The sequence below is a fragment of the Mesoplodon densirostris genome, chromosome 1, assembly GCF_025265405.1.
Source record: "Mesoplodon densirostris isolate mMesDen1 chromosome 1, mMesDen1 primary haplotype, whole genome shotgun sequence".
NCBI lineage: Eukaryota > Metazoa > Chordata > Mammalia > Artiodactyla > Ziphiidae > Mesoplodon > Mesoplodon densirostris.
In genome coordinates, this window is record NC_082661.1 from 148,014,188 (window position 1) to 148,040,821 (window position 26,634).

At 41.6% G+C, this 26,634-nt stretch overlaps 2 protein-coding genes and 1 pseudogene across 6 annotated transcripts in view; 1 reads left to right on the forward strand and 2 right to left on the reverse strand.

Moving 5' to 3' along the window:
- Positions 1-26,634, forward strand: part of TEC (tec protein tyrosine kinase) — a 159,793-nt gene that overhangs the window by 46,311 nt on the left and 86,848 nt on the right. For all 5 annotated transcript variants that reach the window (XM_060110320.1, XM_060110302.1, XM_060110306.1 and 2 more), the window contains one exon: positions 5,283-5,468. In XM_060110320.1, coding sequence (XP_059966303.1) covers positions 5,331-5,468 — 138 coding nt within the window. In that variant the 5' untranslated portion in view covers positions 5,283-5,330. The remainder of the gene's footprint in view (positions 1-5,282; positions 5,469-26,634) is intronic.
- On the reverse strand, positions 8,187-13,615 carry LOC132500196 (small ribosomal subunit protein eS8-like; annotated as a pseudogene).
- LOC132497272 (ashwin-like) lies at positions 14,320-15,323 on the reverse strand. Its single transcript, XM_060110330.1, has one exon. The coding sequence runs from the start codon at positions 15,285-15,287 to the stop codon at positions 14,574-14,576; it is 714 nt and encodes a 237-aa protein (XP_059966313.1). The 5' UTR covers positions 15,288-15,323; the 3' UTR covers positions 14,320-14,573.

Genomic DNA, 26,634 nt, shown 5'->3' on the forward strand with positions numbered 1-26,634 from the left:
GTCAACTGGAAGCTTTGTGGGTGAAACTTCCTGACTGCAGGCTTTCCTGAGCCATTTCTTTTGGGGAGCTCTCCTGTGTCTGCATCTTGAGGTCTTTTCTCACAGTACAGACCTTATCTGACATTGTGGAGTCAGGTGCGAGAAGAGAGCTGAGTGATCTGAGAGCTGCAGAGCCCCCTTTGCAATATGGTACTCCTAGCCTCAACTGTTTCTAGCTTCTCCCAGTATAGAGACCCTCTGTTTTATAGCCTTTAGAAAATAACCTCCAGTTTTCTTCCAGGTTTGGGGAGGTTTAGTCACCTAGCTATATGGCGTGGGAGAGGGGATTTGGGGAGTCTCTTAAACAGACCCATAGGGCTTCCCTGGTGGCCCGGTTGTTGAGAAGTCCGCTTGCCGATGCGGGGGACACGAGTTCGTGCCCAGGTCCGGGAAGATCCCACATGCCGTGGAGCGGCTGGGCCCATGGGCCATGGCTGCTGAGCCTGCGCGTCCGGAACCTGTGCTCCGCAATGGGAGAGACCACAACAGTGAGAGGCCCACATAATGCAAAAAAAAACCCCCCAAAAACCCCCATAAACAATTCTTTTGCTTTAAGTCCTTTACTACCACTTTTAGAGATACCAGGTTCTGCTGATTCCTGAGCTACTTGGAGGTTTTGCAGCATAAATTGGTTATTTCCAGGCTTCTTTCCAGCTGAACTGACCACATGTTTATTTGTTTTCAATAAACATGTTTTCACAAAACAATATTTTGTGTCCAGAATTTTGTTGTTATCTGCTGTCCTGTTTCCTATTTCCTTGAGAGTTAATTCCTTAGTGATGACAGCAATATCAACAACAACAAAGAACTGATTTAATGGGATTTCAGGAGGGAGCCTAGGCTAATGTGTACGTTCAACCCTCCATCTTTTTTTTTTTTTTTTTTTGCGGTACGTGGGCCTCTCACTGTGTGGCCTCTCCCATTGCGGAGCACAGGCTCCAGACGCACAGGCTCAGCAGCCATGGCTCATGGGCCTAGCTGCTCCGTGGCATGTGGGATCTTCCCGGACCGGGGCATGAACCCGTGTCCCCTGCATCGGCAGGCGGACTCTCAACCACCGCGCCACCAGAGAAGCCCCCAAACCCTCCATCTTTAACTGGAAATCTACAAGAGATTTTCCTTCATTTATATGAACTTTAATAGTGTTCTTTGGTAAGGTTTTCCCATTGACCGATGGATTATTCAAACAATAATGAACATTTGATTGTATGGTATGGAATGCTGGAGAGGGCTTCTCACTTGGAACCAGGAGACTTCTTTTCTAGTCTTGGTTTGTGTGACCTTGAGCAAGTTACTAAATTTTCTAAATCTCAGCTTCTTAATTTGTAAGATGAGTGAGATACATTAGGTGATGGCTAAAATTCCTTTTGGTTCAGATGGTATGATTCTTTAGATGACTATTCACCTCTCATACAAATCAGGTAAGATTTTTTTTTTCAACACATTCAATATGAAATAGTTCTCCCCTGTCCCTGTGTTGAGGCCTTTTGCTTCTAGCACTGCAGATGAGCCGTGCCCCACTTATCCTTCTGGGCTTTCCAAAAGTCTGCCTTCCATTTGGTAACTATGGTATTGCCCACTGGTATGGCCATTTGCACGTGGCCTGTTTTCCAGGGCGTATCTTGCTTTTCCCTTACACGCCATTTTTGTAAGTTGTCATCTTTACTTTGCATTGAAGATACGTTGCACAAGGATGAAAAGATGATTTCCAAATAAGTATATTTATACATCAACAGCTTCTCAGGAACAAAAAGATAGAGTACCAAAATTTTAGTTTAAAATAAGGAGGACAGGGGCTTCCTTGGTGGCGCAGTGGTTGAGAGTCCGCCTGCCGATGCAGGGGACACGGGTTCGTGCCCCAGTCTGGGAAGATCCCACATGCCGTGGAGTGGCTAGGTCCGTGAGCCATGGCCGCTGAGCCTGCGCGTCCGGAGCCTGTGCTGCACAACGGGAGAGGCCACAACAGTGAGAGGCCCGTGTACCGCAAAAAAATAATAATAAAATAAAATAAAATAAGGAGGACAACTTAGAATCAAAGGAACAAGAACTTTTTTCTCTGACTTCTCAGCTTAGGATAATGGGTCTGTTATCCAGCTGCTAATCTGTTATCCATAAACACCAAGAGTGGTATAAAGAGTTAGTGTAAGAGCCCAATTTCTCTTCATTTAAAGTAGTGGCTCTCAAATCTACCTACACATTAAGTCATGATGTGCTGGACCCTGCCCCAGACCAATTCAAAATATCTGGGTGTGGATTCTGGACATCTGCATTCGGAAAAAACCTTTCTATGTGATTCTAATGTGCACTTAAGGTTGGGAACTATTCCTCTAGGAGCATAACATCTAGGTGAGAGTTAGAATATGTACATCTATTGCTCTAGAACAGGGAAGACAATGATGAGCTCTATAATGGGTGATACAGAGATCATGGGTACAGGAATTGGATGGTTTTTAATTAATTGGAATCATCAGGAAAGGCTTCACTAGGGAGGTGAGTTTTGAGCTAGTAGAGCTTTCATAGGTGGAGAGAGGGAATTTTCTAGGCCAGGGAGTAAATGCTGACTATTTTGACTGGGGTGTGGGGTGTGGATTGTTTGGGGAGCAGTGGAAGTAAAGATTGGATGTTAGGTTGCAGCCAGATTGTGGACAATGTCCAGTGTTTTGGCTAAGGAGTTTTGACTTTATCCTGCAGGTGATGGGGAGGACTTTGGGGAGGCATTGAGGATTTCTGATGAATGAAATGGCATGACGAAAGTGGTATCTTTGAAGGTTGATCCAATGGGAATAAGGGGCATGTAGTTTGAATAAAATGTGGCAGGAGCCGGGGGTGAATGGAAGACCAGTTGGAAAGCTACTGTCATGGCCCAGATCGTAATTCTCTGAGGTAGGAAAAGAGCATTGGAATTAAAAAATAACAATAATAAACATTTGTGTAGTTTTTTTTTTAACATCTTTATTGGAGTATAATTGCTTTACAATGGCATGTTAGTTTCTGCTTTATAACAAAGTGAATCAGTTATACATATACATATGCTCCCATATCTCTTCCCTCTTGCATCTCCCTCCCTCCGACCCTCCCTATCCCACCCCTCCAGGTGGTCACAAACTACCTAGCTGATCTCCCTGTGCTATGCGGCTGCTTCCCACTAGCTATCTGTTTTATGTTTGGTAGTATATATATGTCCATGCCACTCTCTCACTTTGTCACAGCTTACCCTTCCCCCTCCCCATATCCTCAAGTCCATCCTCTAGTAGGTTTGTGTCTTTATTCCCGTCTTACCCCTAGGTTCTTCATGACCTTTTTTGTTTTTCTTAGATTCCATATATATGTGTTAGCGTACGGTATTTGTTTTTCTCTTTCTGACTTACTTCACTCTGTATGACAGACTCTAGGTCCATCCACCTCACTACAAATAACTCAATTTCGTTTCTTTTTATGGCTGAGTAATATTCCATTGTATATATGTGCCACATCTTCTTTATCCATTCATCTGTCGATGGACACTTAGGTTGCTTCCATGTCCTGGGTATTGTAAATAGAGCTGCAATGAACATTTTGGTACATGACACTTTTTTTTTTTTCGGTATGTGGGCCTCTCACTGTTGTGGCCTCTCCCGTTGCGGAGCACAGGCTCCGGACGCACAGGCTCAGCGGCCATGGCTCACGGGCCCAGCCGCTCCGCGGCATGTGGGATCTTCCCAGACCGGGGCATGAACCCGTGTCCCCTGCATCGGCAGGTGGACTCTCAACCACTGCGCCACCAGGGAAGCCCCATGACTCTTTGAATTATGGTTTTCTCAGGGTATATGCCCAGTAGTGGGATTGCTGGGTCATATGGTAATTCTATTTGTAGTTTTTTAAGGAACCTCCATACTGTTCTCCATAGTGGCTGTATCAATTTACATTCCCACCAACAGTGCAAGAGTGTTCCCTTTTCTCCACACCCTCTCCAGCATTTATTGTTTCTAGATTTTTTGATGATGACCATTCTGACTGGTGTGAGATGATATCTCATTGTAGTTTTGATTTGCATTTCTCTAATGGTTAATGATTGTGTGGTGTGTTCTTAATAAGTTCTCTCCCACATCTCAGTAACCTTGTGGTATTTACATCCATATTTTATGAATGAAGGAAACTGATGATATTCAGAGGTTCAGCTGTTATAAAGTAACTGTCCAGAAAATGGAGGGCCTGATTGGATGAGCAGAGTTCGGTAATAGAGAGTTGCAAGGGTGTTTCCGAGGTGTTGGGTTGGGCGTGAAGATGGTAAACTTCCTCACTGGCAGTATCAAGTTCCCGGCTGTGCTCTTCACATGACTCCTGTTGCCTCTGTGGTTTGATACACAATGATTTCTTGTCAGGGTGTGGTGGAGGGCAGGGAAGAAAGGGCTGTTGTCCGTTCAACTTGTCTCAGGTAAGAATGTTCAGGCCTTTTCTGAGTTATCTTTGGTTTTCAGAGAGTTAATTTTGTTGGATTTTAGAAGGCTTATTAGTCTAGGCATGGATAGTCTAGATGTGGGGCTCCAAATATAGGGCTGAGAACCTTATACAGGTGAGCTCTGCCCTGAGGGGCAGCTGTGTAGGGTAGGTTAGCTGAGTAGGATTAGCTGTAACTGGGTGGGTTTTCTTCCTCTTGTGGCTGAGACAGGAGCCATAGGGAAGAGAAATGTGGAGCATGGTAGTGTAGGTATCAGAGAACATCCTCGTGGCTCTGGTGATGAGGATGCTTGATCAAGATTACATCCTTATTAGAGCTGGAGATTGAATGCTATCCACCACTGTGGTAATGCATTTTGTTCACAGTCTACCGTGCCTGTGTGCTTGTCTGTTTTGTGTACCAAGATCCTGAGGCAATTTAAATATCAGCCTAAACCAGCCATGCAGGCGATGAAATGTACTTTTCCTGCTGAGGTATTTGTTTCCCTGCAATCAGATAGCAGAAGAGTGTGCCAGCAAACTAAGGGATGGCAGGGAGGGACAAAGGAGTGAATCATCATCATGGCAAACCTTGATTAGATTTTCTTATGAAATCCAGGGACATGGAGGAACAGGATGGGGCTGGGGAAGAAGAGGAGGTTGAGCTTTTATACCCTGGACATTTTTAGTCCAGGTGCATGGAGTAACATTCCTCGGCTCTAGCTGTGGTCAGAGAGTAAAATCTGTTTTGGTAAATTTGGAATGGCAGCATTCTTGGATAATTAACATGTTGCATTTTATTTCAACTGTTTATTTTCTTACTTCAGAACCCTGGGATCTTCAATGGCAGGAGAAACAGTGATCAGAAGACCGAGATGAATTTTAACACTATTCTGGAAGAGATTCTTATTAAAAGGTCACAGCAGAAAAAGAAGACCTCACCCTTAAACTACAAAGAGAGACTTTTTGTGCTAACAGAGTCCATGTTAACCTACTATGAGGGTCGGGCAGAGGTAGGAGACAATCAAAGTTTACTTTGTTGCTTTCCATGTTGATACTATTTTATAATACTGACATTCCACATACTTTCCAAATCTTATGGAGTAAGCTTTAGGTTAATGAAGTTAAAGTAATGATTTATTATCATTTGGATTTGAAAGATAAAGTTAAGGATATGGATAGACATTTTTCACAAGTCTGGTAATTATGGGTTTAGTACACATGGGTATACATTTTATATCGGCTTACTGAATTAATGTGTTAGAGAAAACAAATTCCTACATCAGTTTTAGATCCTTGTGGAATTCATTAAGTATGCTGTGTACATGGCTGTTTTCCATAAGCTATCATACTATGTATAAAAGTCTTCTTTAGCACATATAAACTGTCTATGTTCATCACTTTATATGAATATTTCTTCATTATTAAGTGAAAGTTACTTAAAACTGCTTAGTGATTTGGTGAAGTTGACTGACAACAGAACTGTTCAACTTTTTTTTGGTGATAAGCAGCTAGTGCAAAGTTCCTCTGATGGGAGCAGAGGGCAGTGGCTCACTAAGAACCTGGTCAATGAGCAGGTGGCAGAGGGGGGCCATGTTGTCAGCCAGCTCCTGGCTTTTCAGTTGTTTTAGCCTCTAGTTCTACCACTAGATGAGGTGCATGCATATATAGTGGCCTCTGACCCATCTTTTTTTCTCCTGCCATCTTGGGAGTGCCTCATCTAGTACTGCAGGCCCAGCCACATTCCTCCCTTTTAGAAATTTTCTTGTGTTCTAGGGAATTGCTGGGAGACTGTGTTGCCCTTTTTGACCACATGCCATTGTCTAGTTGGTTACAGTAGATTGTTGGTGATCTTTTTTTTTTTCTTTTTTGCGGTACGCGGGGCTCTCACTGTTGTGGCCTCTCCCGTTGTGGAGCACAGGCTCCGGACACGTAGGCTCAGCGGCCATGGCTCATGGACCCAGCCGCTCCACGGCATGTGGGATCTTCCCGGACCGGGCAAGAACCTGTGTCCCCTGCATGAGCAAGTGGACTCTCAACCACTGCGCCACCAGGGAAGCCCTGTTGGTGATCTTGATGTTTGATTTTATTTTATTTAATTCTGCTATTTTCCTAGAGCACCTTCCTCAGAAATGGATTTACTCATTTTTATTTTGTTTTTGTTTTGTTTTACTCCCACTAATTTCTCCCACTGATTTCTCTGTATTTTGGTTCCCCCAATACAGACAGAATGGCATTGCTTCTCACTGGTGGGCCTCAACTCTGTTCATTTCTGCTGTGGCTTGTCACTGTGACCTTGTCATTGTGGAATTTTGCAGGTTCACGTAATTTAGGACTATAGTCCTTTATCCACCTTCCTAAATCCCCAAAATGCTGAAGACCCAAACTTCAAAAACTCTTTCAGTGGCAAAACCTGACCTTCGATGAAGCTATTTTTAGTCTTTATCTTAGTGTGATTTGTGTGTGTGTGTGTGCAGAATTAGTAATGTGTTTAATTATGTGGGGCTGTCCAGTTCTTGCTGGGATTGTATATCGTATATGTGCTATATTACATTTATTAAATCTGAAAAATTCAGGATTCCAAAAGGGTTTCAGATAAGACTAGAAATATGAATTATTTTAAAATCTAAAATAAATTTTAAGGGGAAACATTAATAATTTTTTGCTGTATAATAATGATTTGTCATAATTTGAATCCTATCATAAGAATAGGAATGTAACAGTAAACTTGGGAAAGTGTGGTCCTTTACTAACCAAAAAAACTCTCAGAAACCTACATTACCTGCTTAGAAACATGGACCCATACAATTGAAATACATTGCAATTGTTAAGTCACTTTGAAAATAGTAAATGATAATACAAAGGTGATACAAAGTTAAAAGTGCCCTAATTGCTTTAGCTTAAGCAGAATAAAGAGAACAGTGGAAACCCTCTTATTTGAGAACCTGACCCACTGTCTTTCCTGGCAGCAGCCTCCGCCACCATGAGAACCAGAAAGGACAGAATGAAGAGGTTGTCACAACATGTAACAGCCCAGCCTCTGACACTTAGCATTGATTTACTGTATAGCACAGGGAATTATACCCGATATCTTGTAATAACTTATAATGGAATATAATCTGCAAGAAACCTGAATCACTGTGCTGTACACCTGAAACTTATACAATATTGTAAATCAACTATACTTCAATTAAAAAAAAAAAGAAAAAAAAAGAAGAATCCATTTCCGTTCTGGCTACTGCTGACTGGCCCAGGGAGCCTAGTCCCGTTAGCTAGTCCTGCCTGAACCCCCCTCCTCCCATGAGCTGGGCATTTTAATCCCTCCTGGATTCTTTTCTCGGGGACTGATGTTCATTGGCAAACTTATGACCTTCAGTTGGAAATATGGTTGCAGATTTGTTTGCCTCCCACAGTTAAAAAGAAATAGTTAACTATATTAAAAAGTCAGGAATTTTAAGATAAGAATCTGAATTCTTGAGGCAATAAAAGTTCTGATAGTACTAGGCTAAATTCCTTCTTGACAGCTCTCAGCCTAGCTCCTAGGTAAGCCCAGTAGCACTTCACTGTTATACTTCTTCCCTGTTTGGGTTAATCTGCCCACTTCTCTGTTTTCCTTGGATAAATGTGCTTGTTTTCATCTCCTTTGCCCTAGAAGCTGTGATCTGAAAAGGGCTGTAATGTGGGTAACCCACTTTTTTTAGAACAATAAACACCTTTATTATATGAGCTAAGATAAGAGGGAAGAGGATTTATTTGCCTTTCTGGGCCTTGATTTTCCTCAGATAGAACTCCAGCTCCTTTCCCTCTAGCACATAGTGATCTGCTTAGCCACACCGGCCTGCTCTTGAAGTGATGCATGCAAGAAGCTTGTCCTGCTGGAACTGCTCCTATAGAAAACTTCTGATTTTGGCATTCTTCTTCTTTTTTTCTTCATTCATTCATTCATTCATTTATTTTTGCCTGCGTTGGGTCTTCGTTGCTGCCTGAGGGCTTTCTCTAGTTGCAGCGAGCAGGGGCTACTCTTCGTTGCGGTGCACGGGCTTCTCATTGCGGTGGCTTCTCTTGGTGCGGAGCACGGGCTGTAGGCATGCGGGCTCCAGTAGTTGTGGCATGGGGGCTCAGTAGTTGTGGCTTGTGGGCTCTAGAGTGCAGGCTCAGTAGTTGCGGCACACAGGCTTAGTTGCTCTGCGGCGTGTGGGATCTTCCTGGACCAGGGCTCGAACCAGTGCCCCCTCCACTGGCAGGCAGATTCTTAACCACTGTACCACCAGGGAAGTCCTGACATTCTTTTTCCTTTCGTCATATTTCTTTCTGTTTTTTAAAAAATTTATTTATAGCAGTGTATTTTATGTTGAAAGTTTTTAAAAAACTAATTAATTAATTAATTTTTGGCTGCTTTGGGTCTTTGTTGCTGTCTGCGGGCTTTCTCTAGTTGCGGCGAGCGGGGGCTACTCTTTGTTGTGGTGCACGGGCTTCTCATTGCAGTGTCTTCTCTTGTGGAGCATGGGCTCTAGGGCGCGCAGGCTTCAGTAGTTGTGGCACATGGGCTCAGTAGTTGTCGCTTGCGGGCTCTAGAGCACAGGCTCAGTAGTTGTGGTGCGTGGGCTTAGTTGCTCTGTGGCATGTGGGATCTTCCCGGACCAGGGCTCAAACCCGTGTCCCCTGCATTGGCAGGTGGATTCTTAACCACTGCACCACCAGGGAAGCCCCCTTTTATCATATTTCTTCTGAATATTCTTTGATCGTTTTTTGTTTAAAATCTCTTCCTCCTCAGGAGTCAGCTTGGCCTCTTCTTGCAGTCCAGGGGCAGTGCATAGTGGGACTTGTACCACTACCGGTATGATGTGCTGTCAATGAGCATGATGCAGTTCTTCACCAGGGTCTTGGTACGGACCAGTTTGTTGTTGGATGCATTGTAGACAACATCAATGATCCTTGTCTTGCGTGTGCAACACTCCGAGCCCCAGGAGAAGTTCCCCATGTCCAGCCTCAAAGCCCGGTACTTCTTGTTGCCCCTCCTTGCACATGGACTGTGTGTATGCGGCGGGGTCCAATCTTGGTGTTGGCAGCGGGGCATTCCAGCTCATACTTCCACTTCCTGTGGTAGGGCTTTCTCTTGTCCCCGGTCTTGTGGCTCTTGTGCCAGTTGTCCCGAGAGATGCCTACGTGTGGAAGCAGGGGGCAGGAGCCTCAGCCAGGGAGCCCTGGGCTGGGCCCTACCAGCCCAGTGCCCTGTGCCCAGAATCAACAGGTATTAAAAGAAAATATTTTGTTAAAAGTGTAAGACTTGTAAGACTCTAAGTGGATTAGAAAAACCATGGGGGCCATTCTGCAGTAGCCCCAGATATATTTATTTTAGTTGTTCATAGTTCTGTTTTTAAAAGAAATACTGGGTAGGCTACTGATTGATCTAGTAGCTATGATTCCTAGTTTCTCTGTAGCAATTCAGTGACATTCATCCTTTATTAAAACTCTCAGTTAATCACAGAGTCAGACATCAATCTCTTCCTGGTTCTCTGAACCCCAGCTCCTTCAATAGGATGGCAGTAAGCTTTTACTGAAAATTTTCCTATTAAGTACAGTTTATTGTACTTTTCAAAGTATGCTAAGAAATTCTGTTCTAGATGATGAGAAATTCAGTCAAGCTGTTTCTTCCAAGTCTCATGTTGTAAAACCTGTGTCTCAGTTTCTGCTGTGGGCCATTCTTTGGTTTGTCCTCCTTGCTCTTTCTCAACTAGCTTATGTTTCTGCATCTTCTAGTGAACCAATAAAAGATCTTACTGACAATTTATATTGTTTGCTCTTCTTATAATAACACAGAACAAAGGAAACTGTGCTCTTGCTTTCTGGTCAGGGAACTAAATGACACAGGGGTTAGACCACCTGACGTTCTGCTGGAGCCTCCACATGGTTTTGAGATGGAATCCAGGGAAGAACAGGGCTGGAGTTTAATTAGAAAAAAGGCCTGTTAAATAATGGTGAGAAAACAAGGAATGGAGAGATTTTTATATGTTTAGATATTTGAATACAGAAATTTCGAGTAGCGTGTAAATCTGCAACTATTGTTAGCTAAGAAATCAGGAAATTTTTATAATTGGACTTTGGTATTACCAATTTTGTTGGTTTCTTGTCTGTAACCCTCCTCTGTTATGAAAACTGACAATAGTTTATTAGGTTGAGGAATAGGGAGACTAGTTGTGTCAGGGATCCCCAAGGCTACCCCCAGGTTCAGTAATTCACTAGGAGAACTCAGGGGACTGAGCACTGAGTTTAACTCACTGCTATGATTTATTTAAGTGAAAGAAGAAAAAGCAAAATTAGCAAGGGAAAAGGTGCCTGGGACAGGTCTGGAGGAAACCAGGCACAAGCTCGCAAGAGTCCTTTCTCAGCAGAGCCACAAAGGGGGTATATAATTCCTCCATTACCGAATTGTGACAATTGTGAAATGTTTTCTAACTGGGAATCTCATTAGAGACTCAGTAGCCAAGGTTTTCATTGGAGGCTGGTCACATAGGCACCCTCTGTCTAAGCATGTACCAAAATTCCAGACTCCAGAAGGAAAGCAGGTGTTCAGCATAAGCCAGGTTGTTTGTACAAACAGGTTAGGCCCAGTGAGCCATTCCTATTAGTGCTGGGAATGAGAGAGCCCTCCCCTCCCAAAGTGCAAGTTCCCAGATGCCAGCCAAGGACCAACCTTGTAGGCAGCATCATAGGCCTGTCATGTTAACTCTTTCCTGCACATTAGTAGTAATTATGATACAAATTATTGAGTACCAAATACAGGCCAGGCACTGTGCTAAATAAGTACATGCGGGCCTCCCTGGTGGCGCAGTGGTTGAGAGTCCGCCTGCCGATGCAGGGGACATGGGTTCGTGCCCCAGTCTGGGAAGATCCCACATGCCGCGGAGCGGCTGGGCCTGTGAGCCATGGCCGCTGGACCTGCGCATCTGGAGCCTGTGCTCCGCAATGGGAGAGGCCACGACAGTGAGAGGCCCGCGTACCGCAAAAAAAAAAAAAAAAAAAAAAGTACATGCATTATTTTCTTTATTCCTCAAAACAATACTGTATGAAGTCTTATTAGTACCCTCATTTCAAAAATGAGTGATATGAGGCTCAGAAAGTTTAAAAACTTAAACAAGGTCAAATACTAATGAATTGCAGGGCTATTTCTTCAGAGCCTGTCTTTGAAACAACCTTGATACTCTGTGGAAAATTAGGGAAAAAATCTATTAAATCTCTATAATACAGATGAAGTTTTTTTTTTTTTAATTTTATTCCTTTTATTTAAATAAGGATAAGGCTCCTTAGAAGATTTTTTACATACAAAAATGTACATTACAAGGTTAAACTTTCTGTACCGAATTACAAAACCTACACAAGCATTTAATAAAAGAGCACACTTAAAAACATTTTGACCATTTTGGAGCCTCAGAATTACTGAGGTCCCACAGTAGTAAACAAAGGAAGCTCTTAAACATACATATGATTTAATCCACTGGCAGTTTCACTTAATGTAAGTTTTTAACAGGCTGTTGCTATTAAATGAGTCTCTAGATCAGTTTTAGAACCACCTCTCAGAACCTAGTTAACCAAAACACTCTTTCAAACAATAACTGCAATCCTGAAGAATTTTAATACTAGCAGAAATACCACAGCCTCCCAGCAGTAGTGAGCCAGCCTTGCCAAGTGCCTGGAAGCCGCCCAGACCAGTGAGCGGGCCCTGGTAAACCGCCCCGCCTCCAGAGCCACTGCGGCAATTCAACGCCCGGTGCCGCAGGGCCTTGAGACTCGCAGACCCCCGCAGCAGCGTCTGTGGTCCTCAAGAAGCACGGCGCTCGCCTGGCCCCGGCCCCAGCGATAAGCGGGCCGGGCAATACGACTTGTAAACCTAAGCCTGGAGCTCAGGGTCTACAGGGTGAAGGAGAAGGAGCAGAGAAAGTGAATTGTGGGGGAGAGGAGAGTAAGAACAAGGGAAACAGGGAACAAAGAGGGGGAGGAAGAAAAGAACGAGACCAGCTGCTATGGGCAGGAAGTGGACACGTGCCTGTTCCCTGGGAGCCGCCTGACTTGACCGACTGCCCTCCGCTGACCCCAGGAAGGACTCCAAGCCACCAGGTCAGCCCATGTTAGGGAGCGAGGGGTGGTCCAGGCGTGCGCCGTTCACACCAAGGCCTCGGAAGCTCGAAAGCCCACAGAGCACCGCCTCGGATCCCTACCGTGGCCCACGGAGCTGTGTCTGCGCACCGCGAGGAGACCTAGCGCTCGGATGTGAGCGTACGTGACACACAGCACAGGGTTGAGGCTTCTCCACTTTTCAAACTCAAAATAGCTCAGTAATATGCTGCTATGTGAGCACTGATTCTGAATGTTCATAATATAAACTTCAATTTGAAGCAACAATGTTACACAGTTCAGCTGTTACTACCAACCTACTCTGTAAGTTAAATATACAAATTAAAAATTAATTTTATTGAGTAACTAAAAACAAGTTTCCACTGACTTAAAACTGTCAAATGGCTAAATCTCTCTTAACCAAGAGAGAAATGCAGATGGAAGCAGAAGAGACAACAGAATGTAGAATAAAATTTGTCATTCTACCCTGAAATCTGCACTGTTAAAATCTCCCTTAACACGCAGTTGTGTATAGGATTATGGCTGTCCTTCAACAATATTCCAAATATCAGCCCTGCAGACAACCAAACACTTAACAATTTAGCATAACATTAACAACTTATGCCACACTCGGTGTCTTTCAGTTTCGTCTTACAGGTATGGATTTATAGTCTGGATAAAGGCAGAAAAGCTACAAACTGTAGGGTTAAAGGTTTAGTACAGTACTTACCTGCAAGGCTGAATTAATTTTTTGTAAGGCTATTCAATAGCCGAACTGAAATGCTTGTTTTAACATATCAAAAAAGGAATGGATTGCTCTAAAAAGTGTTGAAAGGCAAACCCCATTCGAAGATCAGTCGTACAAGGGAAGAGTGTAAAGTACCCTTGGCCTTGGTTAGAAATACACAGCAGGAAGCGGACACCAGAACTCGTGAACCTGAGGGCTACCCTATCTCCCCGCTGACTTCTGCTACACAACTGGAGCGACACCACTTAACACCAACGAAACCTTGGCAGCGCCTCCGCGGGTGCCGGTCCCTGCCCCCATGCTGCTCTCTAGTGACCTCCGACTCAGCAAACCCCCTTCTGCAGGCTGCACGTCGCGCTGAGTTCCCCTCACTGCCAGGCTTCCTGGATTCTCAGGTTCTAGAATTCTACCCACCCTTCCTATCCTGTAAGCTTTCTGCCTTCAGGTACCGCCTCTAAAGTGATCACTTCCCCTGAAGAGTCTGAAGTCGGCCTCATTTGGAAAAGATTAAGCTCCCAGGAGAGGCTGATACCGGAGCTGAGAGGGAGGTCAGAGCCACTGTAAGAAGAGGAGCAGGGCTGCCACGTGACAGGAGCGTCCAAGGGGGTGGGCTGGTCTACTCACAAGAAATCAATTCACAATTAAAGGGAAGGAGCAACAGCAAGCACTGGCTTCCCTTTCGATGTTTATGGGAAGAGGCAACGTGAGCACTTACAGAACAGCAATTTTATCCGTATATTCCGAACAGTGTACTGGCAGCACTACTAACATGCTTTCCATGGGGAACCTGGAGGAGGAGTTTGGCAGAATTCACTAGAATACTGCAATGAACTGTTATTTTCTTTTGCTTGGGAAAAGAAATGAAAATTGTGAACTTCTAAAATATCCGAGTTTCAAAAACCTCAAATTTCCCCAAAGACCAAAAGAGACTAATGCGAATAATTCCTAAAGTTCATCAAATGCTTTATACCTGACTTGCAGCTAATTATTTGAGGAGGGCCAATATAAATGACTTATACTAAACCATTTGTTTAAAAAGAAATTCTTTCCTAATTGGAGCATGAAAGGCAAGATTTCTTCCTCCCAGAGGAAGGAAAAGGAGGGAAAAAGGAAAGGAAAGGACTTTATTTCTTTGAACCTAATTTAAACCTCTTAAGAAAATTCCACAATAATCAGGATCTCTGTAAATACTGTCAGTAAATGTGAACTCGTTTGAAAAACTAGTTACAGTTATATTTACATTTTTGGAAACTTTCCTTCACGGCCATGTAACATGCTGTATCTTCCTCTTTGCTTCTGGGGGCTTCAGGTTATTCGCGGCCGCGGCCTCGGCCTCGGTCTCCTCCTTGGGAGCGGCTCGCTTTAACTTCACCGGAGTAGTTCCTACAGGCGACAAAGGCGGCGACTTCACAGGGCCGGAAGGACTTTTCCTATGCGTTAAGTCATGGTTCTGTTTAGTGTCATTATTATTGTGTTCCATTCTATTGTTCGTAGGCAAATTGGAAGACAAAATTAGGGGTGAAACACCTGAAGAGGAATCTGACAATTTTCGAAAGGCATTACTGGTAGCGCCGGCCTGAGGCCGGGACTTGAGTCGGTCATTGTCTCCGTTCTCAGTCTTCTTCACTTTTATGCTTGTACTTGTTGAACTCCCGTCAAACACGATGAGGGGTCTTTTCCGAAACCCGTCTGCAGTGCTACTCCTTTTCGTCTCATTTTTTATCTCATGTTGTTCTCTTTTCTTTTCCATCACTTTCCCCCATCTGTTCTTTGGCAAATCTCTCTGAGGCAGTGGTATTGCATGCTGAACATAAAGATCGGTAAGACTGTCTTTGTTTACTCTCATGTCATTTTCAACAGTTATGTTCTTCTGCTCCAGGGTGAGGAGAAGGAACTCCTGGGACAGCAGCTCCGGGTGCAGCAGCAGCTCCGAATTGGGGCAGCTGTGACCGCCCACATCCCCCGCCATCATCGACGCCAGGAGACCCTGACCGGCTACCCACAAGGCCCCGCGAGGAAGCGTCCCAGATGAAGTTTTATTTTAAAACTTTTGAGGATATTTTTATTACTTTCAGTTATGATTAAAAAAAAAATTTCTTTGTGGTAGAAGAAAATTAACGTCAGACAAAACGAGGGTTTTTGTCTGATTCTGCCACTATCTAATTGGACTTTAGAAAACAGTGTTCTTCAATTGGTTTTTTTTTTTTTTGCGGTACAAGGGCCTCTCACTGTTGTGGTCTCTCCCGTTGCGGAGCACGGGCTCCGGATGCGCAGGCTCAGCGGCCATGGCTCACGGGCCTAGCCGCTCCTGCGGCATGTGGGATCTTCCCGGACCGGGGCACGAACCCGTGTCCCCTGCATCGGCAGGTGGACTCTCAACCACTGTGCCACCAGGGAAGCCCTTCAATTGTTTTTATAGTTTAGAAATTGCTTTCATATAAATATATTGTCTCTTTACACCCTTAACTCCTTTGCCATCACTGTTTCAACCCAACACACATCCAATCTATTTCCAAGTCCTGTGAATTCTCCTTCTCTTCATTACCACCTTATTGCAGCTCCCAACTCCATTCTCTTGGTGGATTACTGCCCTAGTTGATTTTACTTTTGGATCTTCATCTTTCAACTATAAAACCATAAGAGGGATTTTTAAAACTTGTAGCTTTGCATCTGCTCTAGGATCAAGTTAAAACTCCTTAGCTTGGAATACAAGGTACTTAATGCCCTTTTTCCTTGTCTTCCTCTCTCCTTCCTCCATCCCCAGCTGTCTTCTACCTGCAGTTACTCTTTCACATTGTGCCTTTGTTACTATTGTTCAATCAACTTGAAGTGATATATTCCTCTACCTGCCTACCAGGCTCTGTCTATCTATCCATATCTATTTTATCCATCAGAAATGTGTTGAGTGCCCTAGTAATCACTTACTCATCTTTTCTGACTCAGGTCAATCCCCACCTTCTCTGAAGCCTTTCCTGTATCCCTCCCACCAGTGGTGGAATCCCCAGCCCCCTTCAGCCCTTTGTGCCCTGTCCATATTTTTATTGTGACATCTTGGTTGCTTGACTCTGTCTACATATCTGTGTCCCCCATTGGACTTCAAGCTCTTTGAGGGCAGGGTTCATAGCTTTTCTATCTTCGTATTTCTGAGAGTTTAGTGCAGAGTTGAGTGCTCAGTACACGTTGGATGGCTGGATGGGTCCAAAGGAGACATGGGGAGACCTCAACCCTTAGAAGCAGGCAGGGCAGATTTATCCTATGCAAACATCATGAACAACCAGAAAGGTTGTCATGCTTTTAATAAGTAGAAGGGTCAGGATTTGAGCCTTGGTATTCTGACTCTAAGTTCAGTGCTCTTCCTGTAATGCCTCCCTTATCATTTTATTCCAGTTGTACTGAAATCAAACATTCTATGTGATGAGTTGTTTGAAAATTTAACCTTTTACCCAGGTTAACTGTCGGGATAGTGGAGGTAGTTATAAGATGATGGCACGAGTCTCTTGAATATCCTGGGCAACCTCTCATATTTCTATAAGGCCTTCTGGGTCATATAGAGTTGTTTTCTTTACCACCCCTGGAACCTGGAGACTCTAGTGATATAGGCATAAGAGCTTATTAAGGTTCTGAAATGATCGGATATTTCTAACAGTGGTTAGTGTACTAGGGCTCTAGTTCTCAACTAAATTCTCAACTCTATTATCCCATGAAAACTCATTTTCTCTTTGGCAGTTGAGTTTCCTTGTTTCTGAAATAAGGTCGTATCAACTTCCTGTCTTGTGTCTCAGTTTCCTCTCTGGTTTCTCTTTCCCCACTTTTGATTCATATCTGTTTTCTTATTCTACTGTCCTGGATCTGACCTTCCTCATCACTTAAAAGAGCCAAGATGCAGGTCTGAAGTCCTAGGGTCTGATTTACCTTCTTAATTTGTCAAATTATCCATTTTCATTTAATAATGTTCACTGTTTTTTCCTCTAGGAAGCAGAAACCTATTCAAGATAGAAAAGAGGGAGAATACCATTTGTTCCATCCACACTCCTAAAATATTTTTGTAACTTTTAATTTTGCTATAGTTTCAAACTCACAGAAAAGTTGCAAGAATAGTACAAGGAGCTCTCAAGTAACCTTTACTCAGATTCACAAATTACCTATGGTTGCCCCATTTGCTCTGTCATTCTCTTGGTCTCTTCCTTGGTCTCTTTCTCTTCATATGCATGTTTTCTGAACCATTGGAAAGTAAGCTGTAGACAGTCCCCTTTTGCTGTTAAATAATTCATTGTGTATTGTCTAAAAATAAGGACATTCTCTTTTAGAACCACAGTACAATGATCAAAATCAAGACATGTAACACTGATACAGTAGTATTATGTGGTCCAGAGTCCATAGTCAAATTTCATTCATCATTCCACTGATGTCTTCTTAGCTGTTTCTCAACCTCCCCTCCTTGCCCAAATCCAGGATCTAATCCCTGATCACACATTGCATTTAGTAGATCAAGACATAAAGTTTGTAAATGTCCATGGTGCAAGGAAGAGAAATGTATGGAGGAAATACTGTCCTTTGTCGTTTGTTGTAAAATGCCAACTACATCATGAATTCTCAGTGATTGTATATAAGAGTCTGCAAACATGAAATTGGATTTAAAAATTATTAGAGTTGTTCTCCTACTCTCATTCTCATGGTCATCATTAGGGGCTGAAGATCACCTTCCTGTGAAATAGGTTATTTTAGCCTGGTCCACTGGGATGAATAGAAATCACTTATTCCTGTTTCCCTTTCTCTCTCCCCCACCTCAATTTTAACTTTTTCTTCTTCTGTGTTAAATAATTGTTAGTCATGTAAAGCATTTTTTGGAGAACAGTACAGTATGAGTAATTTCTAGTAAATGAAGAGGGAGTTTAATCAAAGGTTTGGTCCTCATGCTACTTAAAAGTAGAAATAATAGAAGGATTCTAGATCTCAAAAAATACTCTTGGATCTAGCTGTGACAGTTGTGGTTTATTCAGTTATTATTTGTATCATGATGAGAGAGACAAAGGCCATAAGGAAAATCAGCATTTCTGTTCCTAAATGGTATTACCTAGTTTATTTTATTCATAAGACTTAGCTCTCGGCAATTTTTAGTGTTATCAAAAAGTCAAATTTCCATCAGAGTTTTATATAGCTATTTTAGGACTGAATATATTCAAAAAGCTGTGCTGTAGGCACTGAAGGCAATTATGAAAAGAACAATTCGTAGAATGTTTGAGAAATGGCAGTGTAGTTGAAATAAACAGTGTTTCCTCCCTAACCCCTTTTCCCACCTGCCTATCTTGAAAGAAACTTGTCTTAATCAGAAGTGCATATCACTTGTTGAATTTAAAAAAAAAAACAACTGTATCTGACATCATGATTTTCGTAAGCTGAGTTTTGTTTTTCTCTGCATCGTGAACTGCTGGGCTGGGGATTCTTAGAAATCTTTGAAGCTAGTTCTGTAATTAGTAGTTTCTATTAAGTGTTTGTTGATGAGGATAGGTATGATAGCACTTACCCTGAGGAACAGTTAAAAAAGAGACCAAATTATATGAGTAGAGGAAGCATTGGTGGTAAAAGTGCAGACTATATAGATTTTTGGTGAGGGGTGGGGTTGGGGAGGGATTGGGGAAGGTCTCCATTTGGCTGTGGGTTGGAGTATGAGCAGTGTTGGGCAGAAGGAGCCCATCCATACAGTGGGAACATCATGTGCAAAGGCCCTGGGGTGGAAGAGGGCTTGGTGTGTCTGTGAAACTGTTCTGTTCTAGACCTGCATAGATTTATATGCTGATAATTACCCATTCATGGGGATGATTATTTGTTAGTAATGAAGAAGTCATACAATTTTAGAGCTGGAAGGAACTTTAAAGAATAACCTTCAAGTCTTCTACTTGTGGAAACTGAAGATAAGGAAATGATTTGCTCCAGGTCACCCAGTAAGCTGGTTGCTAAGCCTGGACCAAAACTCAGATCAGCCTCTCTGATTGCACTGCCTTTGTTTTGGAAAAGATGAGTTTGGGTTGCCCAGGTAGGTGAGGGCACTTACACAGCTTAAATAATATGGTTGTTCACAGAATGGACTCCATCTAGTGACTATTCAGACCCCTTTGCTTGAAAATACTTGTCACTTTTTTGCTTTTGAAGCTTTGCTCTTGCTGTGCTTAACAGTTGTCCTTCTGTTCATCCAATTCCCATCTCAAGTCCTCTTTTTTTCTTTAAATTTGAAAAAATTTTATTTTTCTAAAAAATTGAAGTATAGATTTACAATGTTGTGTTAGTTTCTGGTGTATAGCAGAGTGATTCAGTAGTGTGTGTTTGTGTGTATATATGTATCCTTTTTCAAATTCTTTTTCATTATAGGTTATTATAAGATATTGAATATACTTCCCTGTGCTATACAGTGGGACCTTGTTGTTTATCTATTTTATGTAAAGTAGTGTGTATCTGTTAATCCCAAGCTGTTTCTGTTTTGTAAATAAGTTCATTTGTATCATTTTTTTAGATTCCATATAGAGGTGATATCATATGATGTTTGCTTTTCTCTGTCTGACTTACTCTTAAGTGAGAGACCTTGTTCACCTTCCCACCCCGCAGTTGTAAATGCCAGCCCCTTCAGACTTACTGTTAAATTTATATGTATTATTATTGTTATTGCCTCTTTAAAATCACCAACTACATAATAATCTCCTTGAAGGCAGAGGTTGTTGCCTCCTAATTTCAACATATCACACAATATCTTGTATCCATTGCCTGCTCAAAAAAGTTTTTGTTGGTAATAATTACAATAGTGATGATCAGTTAGTATTTCAAGTAAGCAAAAAGATCTTTAGAGACATTGTAATAGTTATTTCCCATGCAGTTTTGTTCCATTTTAGTTGTTGAGAAGATGGCTTATTTAAATTTAGAATCAAAACTGTGTTTTTATTTAGTATTTATTAGTATTAATCTCTCCCCCAAACTAAAATGTGGACATTATTGTAAACAGCCAGAGTATGAACTGTTAGAAGAAATCACATGGCCATTTGAGAAAGTGAAACTACATTGTGAGTTGTTTCTAAATCCATTTAGAACATGGTTTAGCCACTGGTTGATGCTGGTCAGGTACACTTAGAGAATCACCTATAGAAGGGCACTTAGAAACACCTGGGTTATTCAGTAATTCTATGACTCTCTTAAGAGAACTCCTGACGTTATTAGCCTTTGGGTTTTGTGAATATACTGTACTTCTGAGATAAATATTATCTCGTGATAGCTTGATGATTGCTATTTCAGATAATTAAAAACATTGTTATAGTCTTCTTACCAAAGCTCTTCATTTACCTTTTTTATTTTTAATCTTAGAGAACTGCCTATAATATTTGCATGATACCCCATTGGTAAACACCTAAATTGAAAAATTGCACAAAATATGTGCAATATAGTTGTTAAATAAAATTAAATGAGTAAGTAAGAGACTTAAATGAAATCTCTAGTGATTTTTAATAGACTGCGAGAAAGGAGTCCCCACCCCCACCCCATCATCTTAGTTGTATGTGAAGACTTTTGGAAAAGTTCTGTCTTTATTCCAAGTAATCACACAGGTATAGCTGTTCCTTAATTTTATTTGCCACTGCAAAAAGTAACATGGATAGGTGCAATTCCCTGCTCATGAGATTGTAGCATGTGAATTTTTCTCCTTTTAGGGGAATATATATATGTAAAATATTAACATTTATTTCATCTATATATATTTCCTGGCAAAAGAGAATCTATGCACTTATTTGTTATATGGGACTCAGCTCATTTGTTTTCATTCATTCATCATTTGTACAGAAAAGATTTAGTGAGTATGTACAGTATGGTAGGGATGGAGGAATTAAAAGATGAATGATTCTGGTTTTGTTAAACTTACAGTCTGATTAAGTTATACTTCTGCCTTTCTGGATTCAAAATGGCAAACTTTCCTATACTGCATCCAGTCTGTTTTGAAGGGGGCCTCTTGAGACCTGGAGTTATCCTTGTGTGCCACTGTTGTTTGCACTCACCCATGCTTTTCTGGATTACCTGGGAGTCTTAACTTTCCTGGCCCTTGGGTTTCCCTCTGTTCTTAGACTTTACATAGCATAGAGTTCGCAAAAGTACAGGGGTTTTGCACACATACTTGCAATGTTCTGTTCTCCATAGCATCTCCATAAAGTGTATCTGTAGATAACCAACACATTTTCCCACCATTTACTTCATGGGTGAAGACACTGGGGAACAAACAACCAAGTCAGGTGCCTTCTCTGAAGTGACATCCCATTTGACTAGCTGAACCAAGATGTCTTATCTTTCTGGCTAGCGTGCTGTTAAACCACACTGTGCTAGTTTAAGGAAGGGGGACTGCCTTAAACAGTGTGTTCACTGACCACCTCTATATATACATTTCCTTCCTCCTTCCATTCTTAGCTTTATATATAAGACCTTAGAAAGGGTGTTCTTTTAGCACTTGTTGATTTGTGTTTGTTTTTTCCTCACTGCACCCCTGTGAGGTGGTGGGAATTCTATGCATTTCAGTAAATTAGAGTTGTACAGAAAAGAGACCCGCGGAAAGAACATATTACTGTGAATGCTTAGATGAAAGAAATTGAAAGGGTTAAACTGAAGTTGTAACTCTTAAAAACTTTAAAATGGGTTTGGTTAAATAGTTCATTTCATAAATACTTTAAATGATTCTTTGCAGAGAAAACTCACAGGTAACTTAATTAAAGATGAATTTATTCACATTCATAGTCTATCCCAACAAGTAGAGAACAATGTCACAGTTGAAGAGAATCCCTAAAATCTACTGCAGTAATTAGTTCAACACTTTTTAAAATAGTATAAGTAAGTTAAACACTTACTAAAATAGTAAAGTAAGCTGATTTTTAGGTTAACTCAGCTCTGACTAGGATTCATTACAGTACAATATCAAAAAAAGGGTAAAGACTTGAATTTTCTTGGAAAAACATGAGTAGCTTGATGCTGAAGATAAAATGTGTAATTCAGAACTTACTTTTTTAATATATATTTTTTAATTAATTAATTAATTAATTTATTGGCTGCATTGGGTCTCTATTGCTCCGCGCAGGCTTTCTGTAGTTGTGGCTAGTGGGAGCTACTCTTTATTGAGGTGTGGGGGCTTCTCATTGAGGTGGCCTCTCTTGTTGTGGAGCACGGGGTCTAGGCGCGTATGCTTCAGTAGTTGTGGCACAGGGGCTCAGTAGTTGTGTCTTGCGGGCTCTAGAGAGCAGGCTCAGTATTTGTGGCGCACGGCCTTAGTTGCTCCACGGCATGTGGGATCTTCCCGGACCAGGGCTCGAACCTGTGTCCCCTGCATTGGCAGGTGGATTCTTAACCACTGTGCCATCAGGGAAGCCCCAGAACTTGTTTTTAAACAGGGTCATTCTTTTATTTTCAGACGTCACACTTAATCACTTTCTAAGGATAGGTGTTATGACTAAAATATGTGTAGGAAACAAGACCAATTTCCATTGGATGAGATAATGTGTTTCTTGAGGTTCTAGAATGAGCTTACCAGCAGTTTTCTATTCCTTCTTCATTATAGGGAACTTCTGTTGTGGTCTGAGGTCCATCTCTGAGTTAATCGAATTCCTGTGAGTTAGAGAGTAGACTGTGGACTTTGGAGCCAGATCGTCTGGGTTCAAATCCTAAATTTGTTACTTATTAGCTGTGTGACCTTGGTCAAATTACTTAATCTCTTTGTGCCTTATTTTCCTCATCTTTAAACTGGGGCAAATAATAGTACTTCCCTCACAGGTTTTTGTCCGGAGTAAATGGTTCCCTATATATGAAGTAGTTAGGACAGTTCCTGGCATACAGTAAGTGCCATTGTAAGTATCAGTGGTTATTATAAGTAGCTTCCATTGTCATCCATTTTTGTCTTTTTTGTATAACGTGTTTCAGAGTTTCTGCTCTTGCATCTGGCTTTTCCCAGATATAGACATTTTTTGCAATAAGCATAACCATTTCATTCTCCTAGTAAGTCACTTATCACAGGTGATTCGTTCTTTAAATTGATCTTTGCTGCTTGTGGTCCAGTTACATTGTGGAGTTCTGGTTACTGGTGGAAATGCATACCTTGGGGTAGGGCTAGTTCTCATTCTTGGCACCTCTGAGCCTGTGTTGGTGGAACTCTCATTGGGTCTGCTCTGGATGTTTCTCTCTGGATGTTTGTGGGCATATGACAGGGTGCTGATTGTGATAAATGTGTGCTGTTCAGTTTTACATTTCGTAACATCAGAGGTGGATCTACTGGTAAGCTTTAGAGCCTTTCCATTCCGTAGCCCTTTCTAAGGCCCCTGGAAGGGCCCTAGCACGTTCACATTCATAATTTTGCACTGAAAAAAAGAGTCTTCTCCCCAAAGTGTGTAAGCCTCAGGCCACTCAAAACCTGGATCTGTCTCTGCAGAGCATGTGAGACTCTATTTGTTCTAGTATCTGATAATATCTACAAATTCTGCCAGTAAAATACCCCCAGGCATCTTCACTGTAAAACATCTAAAATATAAGCATATTTATAGTTTATGTTCTTAAAAGCTTTTTTTTCTAGAACAAAGTAGTGTATCTACTTTAATCTGTCAAATTTATTTTCCTTTAATAAAAGTTTCAGCATTGTTGTTATTTTTTATTTATTAATTTAATTAATTATTTTATTTTATTTTATTTTATTTTTTGGCTGTGCTGGGTCTTCACTGTTTCACTCGAGCTTTCTCCCATTGCTGTGAGCGGGGGCTACTCTTCATTGTGGTGCACAGGCTTCTCATTTGCGGTAGCTTTTCTTGTTGCAGAGCAGGGGCTCTAGGTGCGCGGGCTTCACTAGTTGAAGCATGTGGGCTTCAGTAGTTGTGGCACATGGGCTTAGTTGCTCTGCCACGTGGGATCTTCCCAGACCAGGGATCAAACCTGTGTTCCCTGCATTGGCAGGCGGAATCCTAACCACTGCGCCACCAGGGAAGTCCTCAGTGTTGTTTTTAAAACTCCCATACTTTTCTTGTTAAATGTATTCCTGAGTATATTATGGTTGTAGTTACTCTTGTGAACAGGTGAATTTTCATTATATGTTGTAATTAGATATAGTTGATATATAATCAAGCTCTAGATTTTTATAAATCTATTTTGTAACCAACCAGTATACTATGCTGTTTCTAAGTATTATGTATTTTCTAAGTATTACAATTTTCTATTACCAACTTTGCTATAAAAGGGTTGCTTTCTATTAACTTTAACCCAAATTATGAGAAGAAAATAATTTTAAAAATATGAAGAAAAATAAAAGCATTTTAAATTCTAAATGGGAATACTCGAAAGGCCATGTGGAGGCCTGGGGGAGGGCATTCCAGCAGAGGAATCCAGGAATGTAAGACCCCAAGGGAGGCAGAAGCAGCAAAGAGGCTGAGGGGCTGAAGTGGAGTGGGATGGGGCGTAGGGAGGATGTGGCTGGAGACCTGGGCAAGATCCTCCATGGATCATTTTGGACCATGGAAAAGACTTTGGATTTTTTTTTTAATTTTTATTAAAACAATTTTTAAAAAATGTGATACGAAGATTTTGGAGGGTTGGGAGTGGGGCGTGACAAAGTTTGGCTCTTACATTCATGCACGTTAAGATACTTGGGCACAGTAGAACATGAATTGGAAGTTAGAAGGTGTGAGGTTTAGTTCTGGTTCTGCTAGCCAGGGTGATCTTTTTTTTTTTTTAAGCATCTTTATTGGAGTATAATTGCTTTACAATGGTGTGTTAGTTTCTGCTGTATAACAAAGTGAATCAGCTATACATATACATATATCCCCATATCTCCTCCCTCTTGCGTCTCCCTCCCACCGTCTCTATCCCACCCCTCTAGGTGGTCACAAAGTACTGAGCTGATCTCCCTATGCTATGTGGCTGCTTCCCACTAGCTATCTGTTTTCCATTTAGTAGTGTATATATGTCCATGCCACTCTCTCACTTCGTCCCAGCTTACCCTTCCCCCTCCCTGTGTCCTCAAGTCCATTCTCTACGTCTGCATTTTTATTCCTGTCCTGCCCCTAGGTTCTTCTTAAACATTTTATTTTTAGATTCCATATATATGTGTTAGCATAAGGTATTTGCTTTTCTCTTTCTGATTTACTTCACTTTGTATGACAGTCACTAGGTCCATCCATCTCACTACAAATAACTCAATTTCGTTTCTTTTTACGGCCAAGTAATATTCCATTGTATATATGTGCCACATCTTCTTTATCCATTCATCTGTCGATGAACACTTAGGTCCAGGCTACTGTAAATAGTGCTGTGATGAACATTGTGGTACATGACTCTTTTTGAATTATGGTTTCCTCAGGGTATATGCCTGGTACTGGTATTGCTGCGTCATATGGTAGTTCTGTTTTTAGTTTTTTAAGGAACCTCCATACTGTTGTCCGTAGTGGCTATATCAATTTACATTCCCACCAACAGTGCAGGAGGGTTCCCTTTTCTCCACACCCTCTCCAGCATTTATTGTTTGTAGATTTTTTGATGATGGCCATCTGACCGGTGTGAGGTGATACCTCATTGTGGTTTTGATTTGCATTTCTCTAATGATTAGTGATGTTGAGCATCCTTTCATATGTTTGTTGGAAATCTGTATATCTTCTTTGGAGAAATGTCTAGTTAGGTCTTCTGCCCATTTTTGGATTGGGTTTCTTGTTTTTTTGATATTGAGCTACATGAGCTGCTTGTAAATTTTGGAGATTAATCCTTTGTTAGTTGCTTCATTTGCAAATATTTTCTCCCATTCTGAGGGTTGTCTTTTGGTCTTGTTTATGGTTTCTTTGCTGTGCAAAAGCTTTGAAGTTTCATTAGGTCCCATTTGTTTATTTTTGTTTTTATTTCCATTTCTCTAGGAGGTGGGTCCAAAAGGATCTTGCTGTGATTTATGTCATAGAATGTTCTGCCTATGTTTCCCTCTAAGAATTTTATAGTGTCTGGACTTCCATTTAGATCTTTAAAACATTTTGAGTTTATTTTTGTGTATGGTGTTAGGGAGTGTTCTAATTTCATTCTTTTACATGTAGCTGTCCAGTTTTCCCAGCACCACTTATTGAAGAGGCTGTCTTTTCTCCATTGTATATTCTTGCCTCCTTTATGAAAAATAAGGTGACCATATGTGTGTGAGTTTATCTCTGGGCTTTCTATCCTGTTCCATTGATCTATATTTCTGTTTTTGTGCCAGTACCATACTGTCGTGATTACTGTAGCTTTGTAGTATAGCCTCAAGTCCAGGAGCCTGATTCCTCCAGCTCCATTTTTCCTTCTCAGGATTGCTTTGG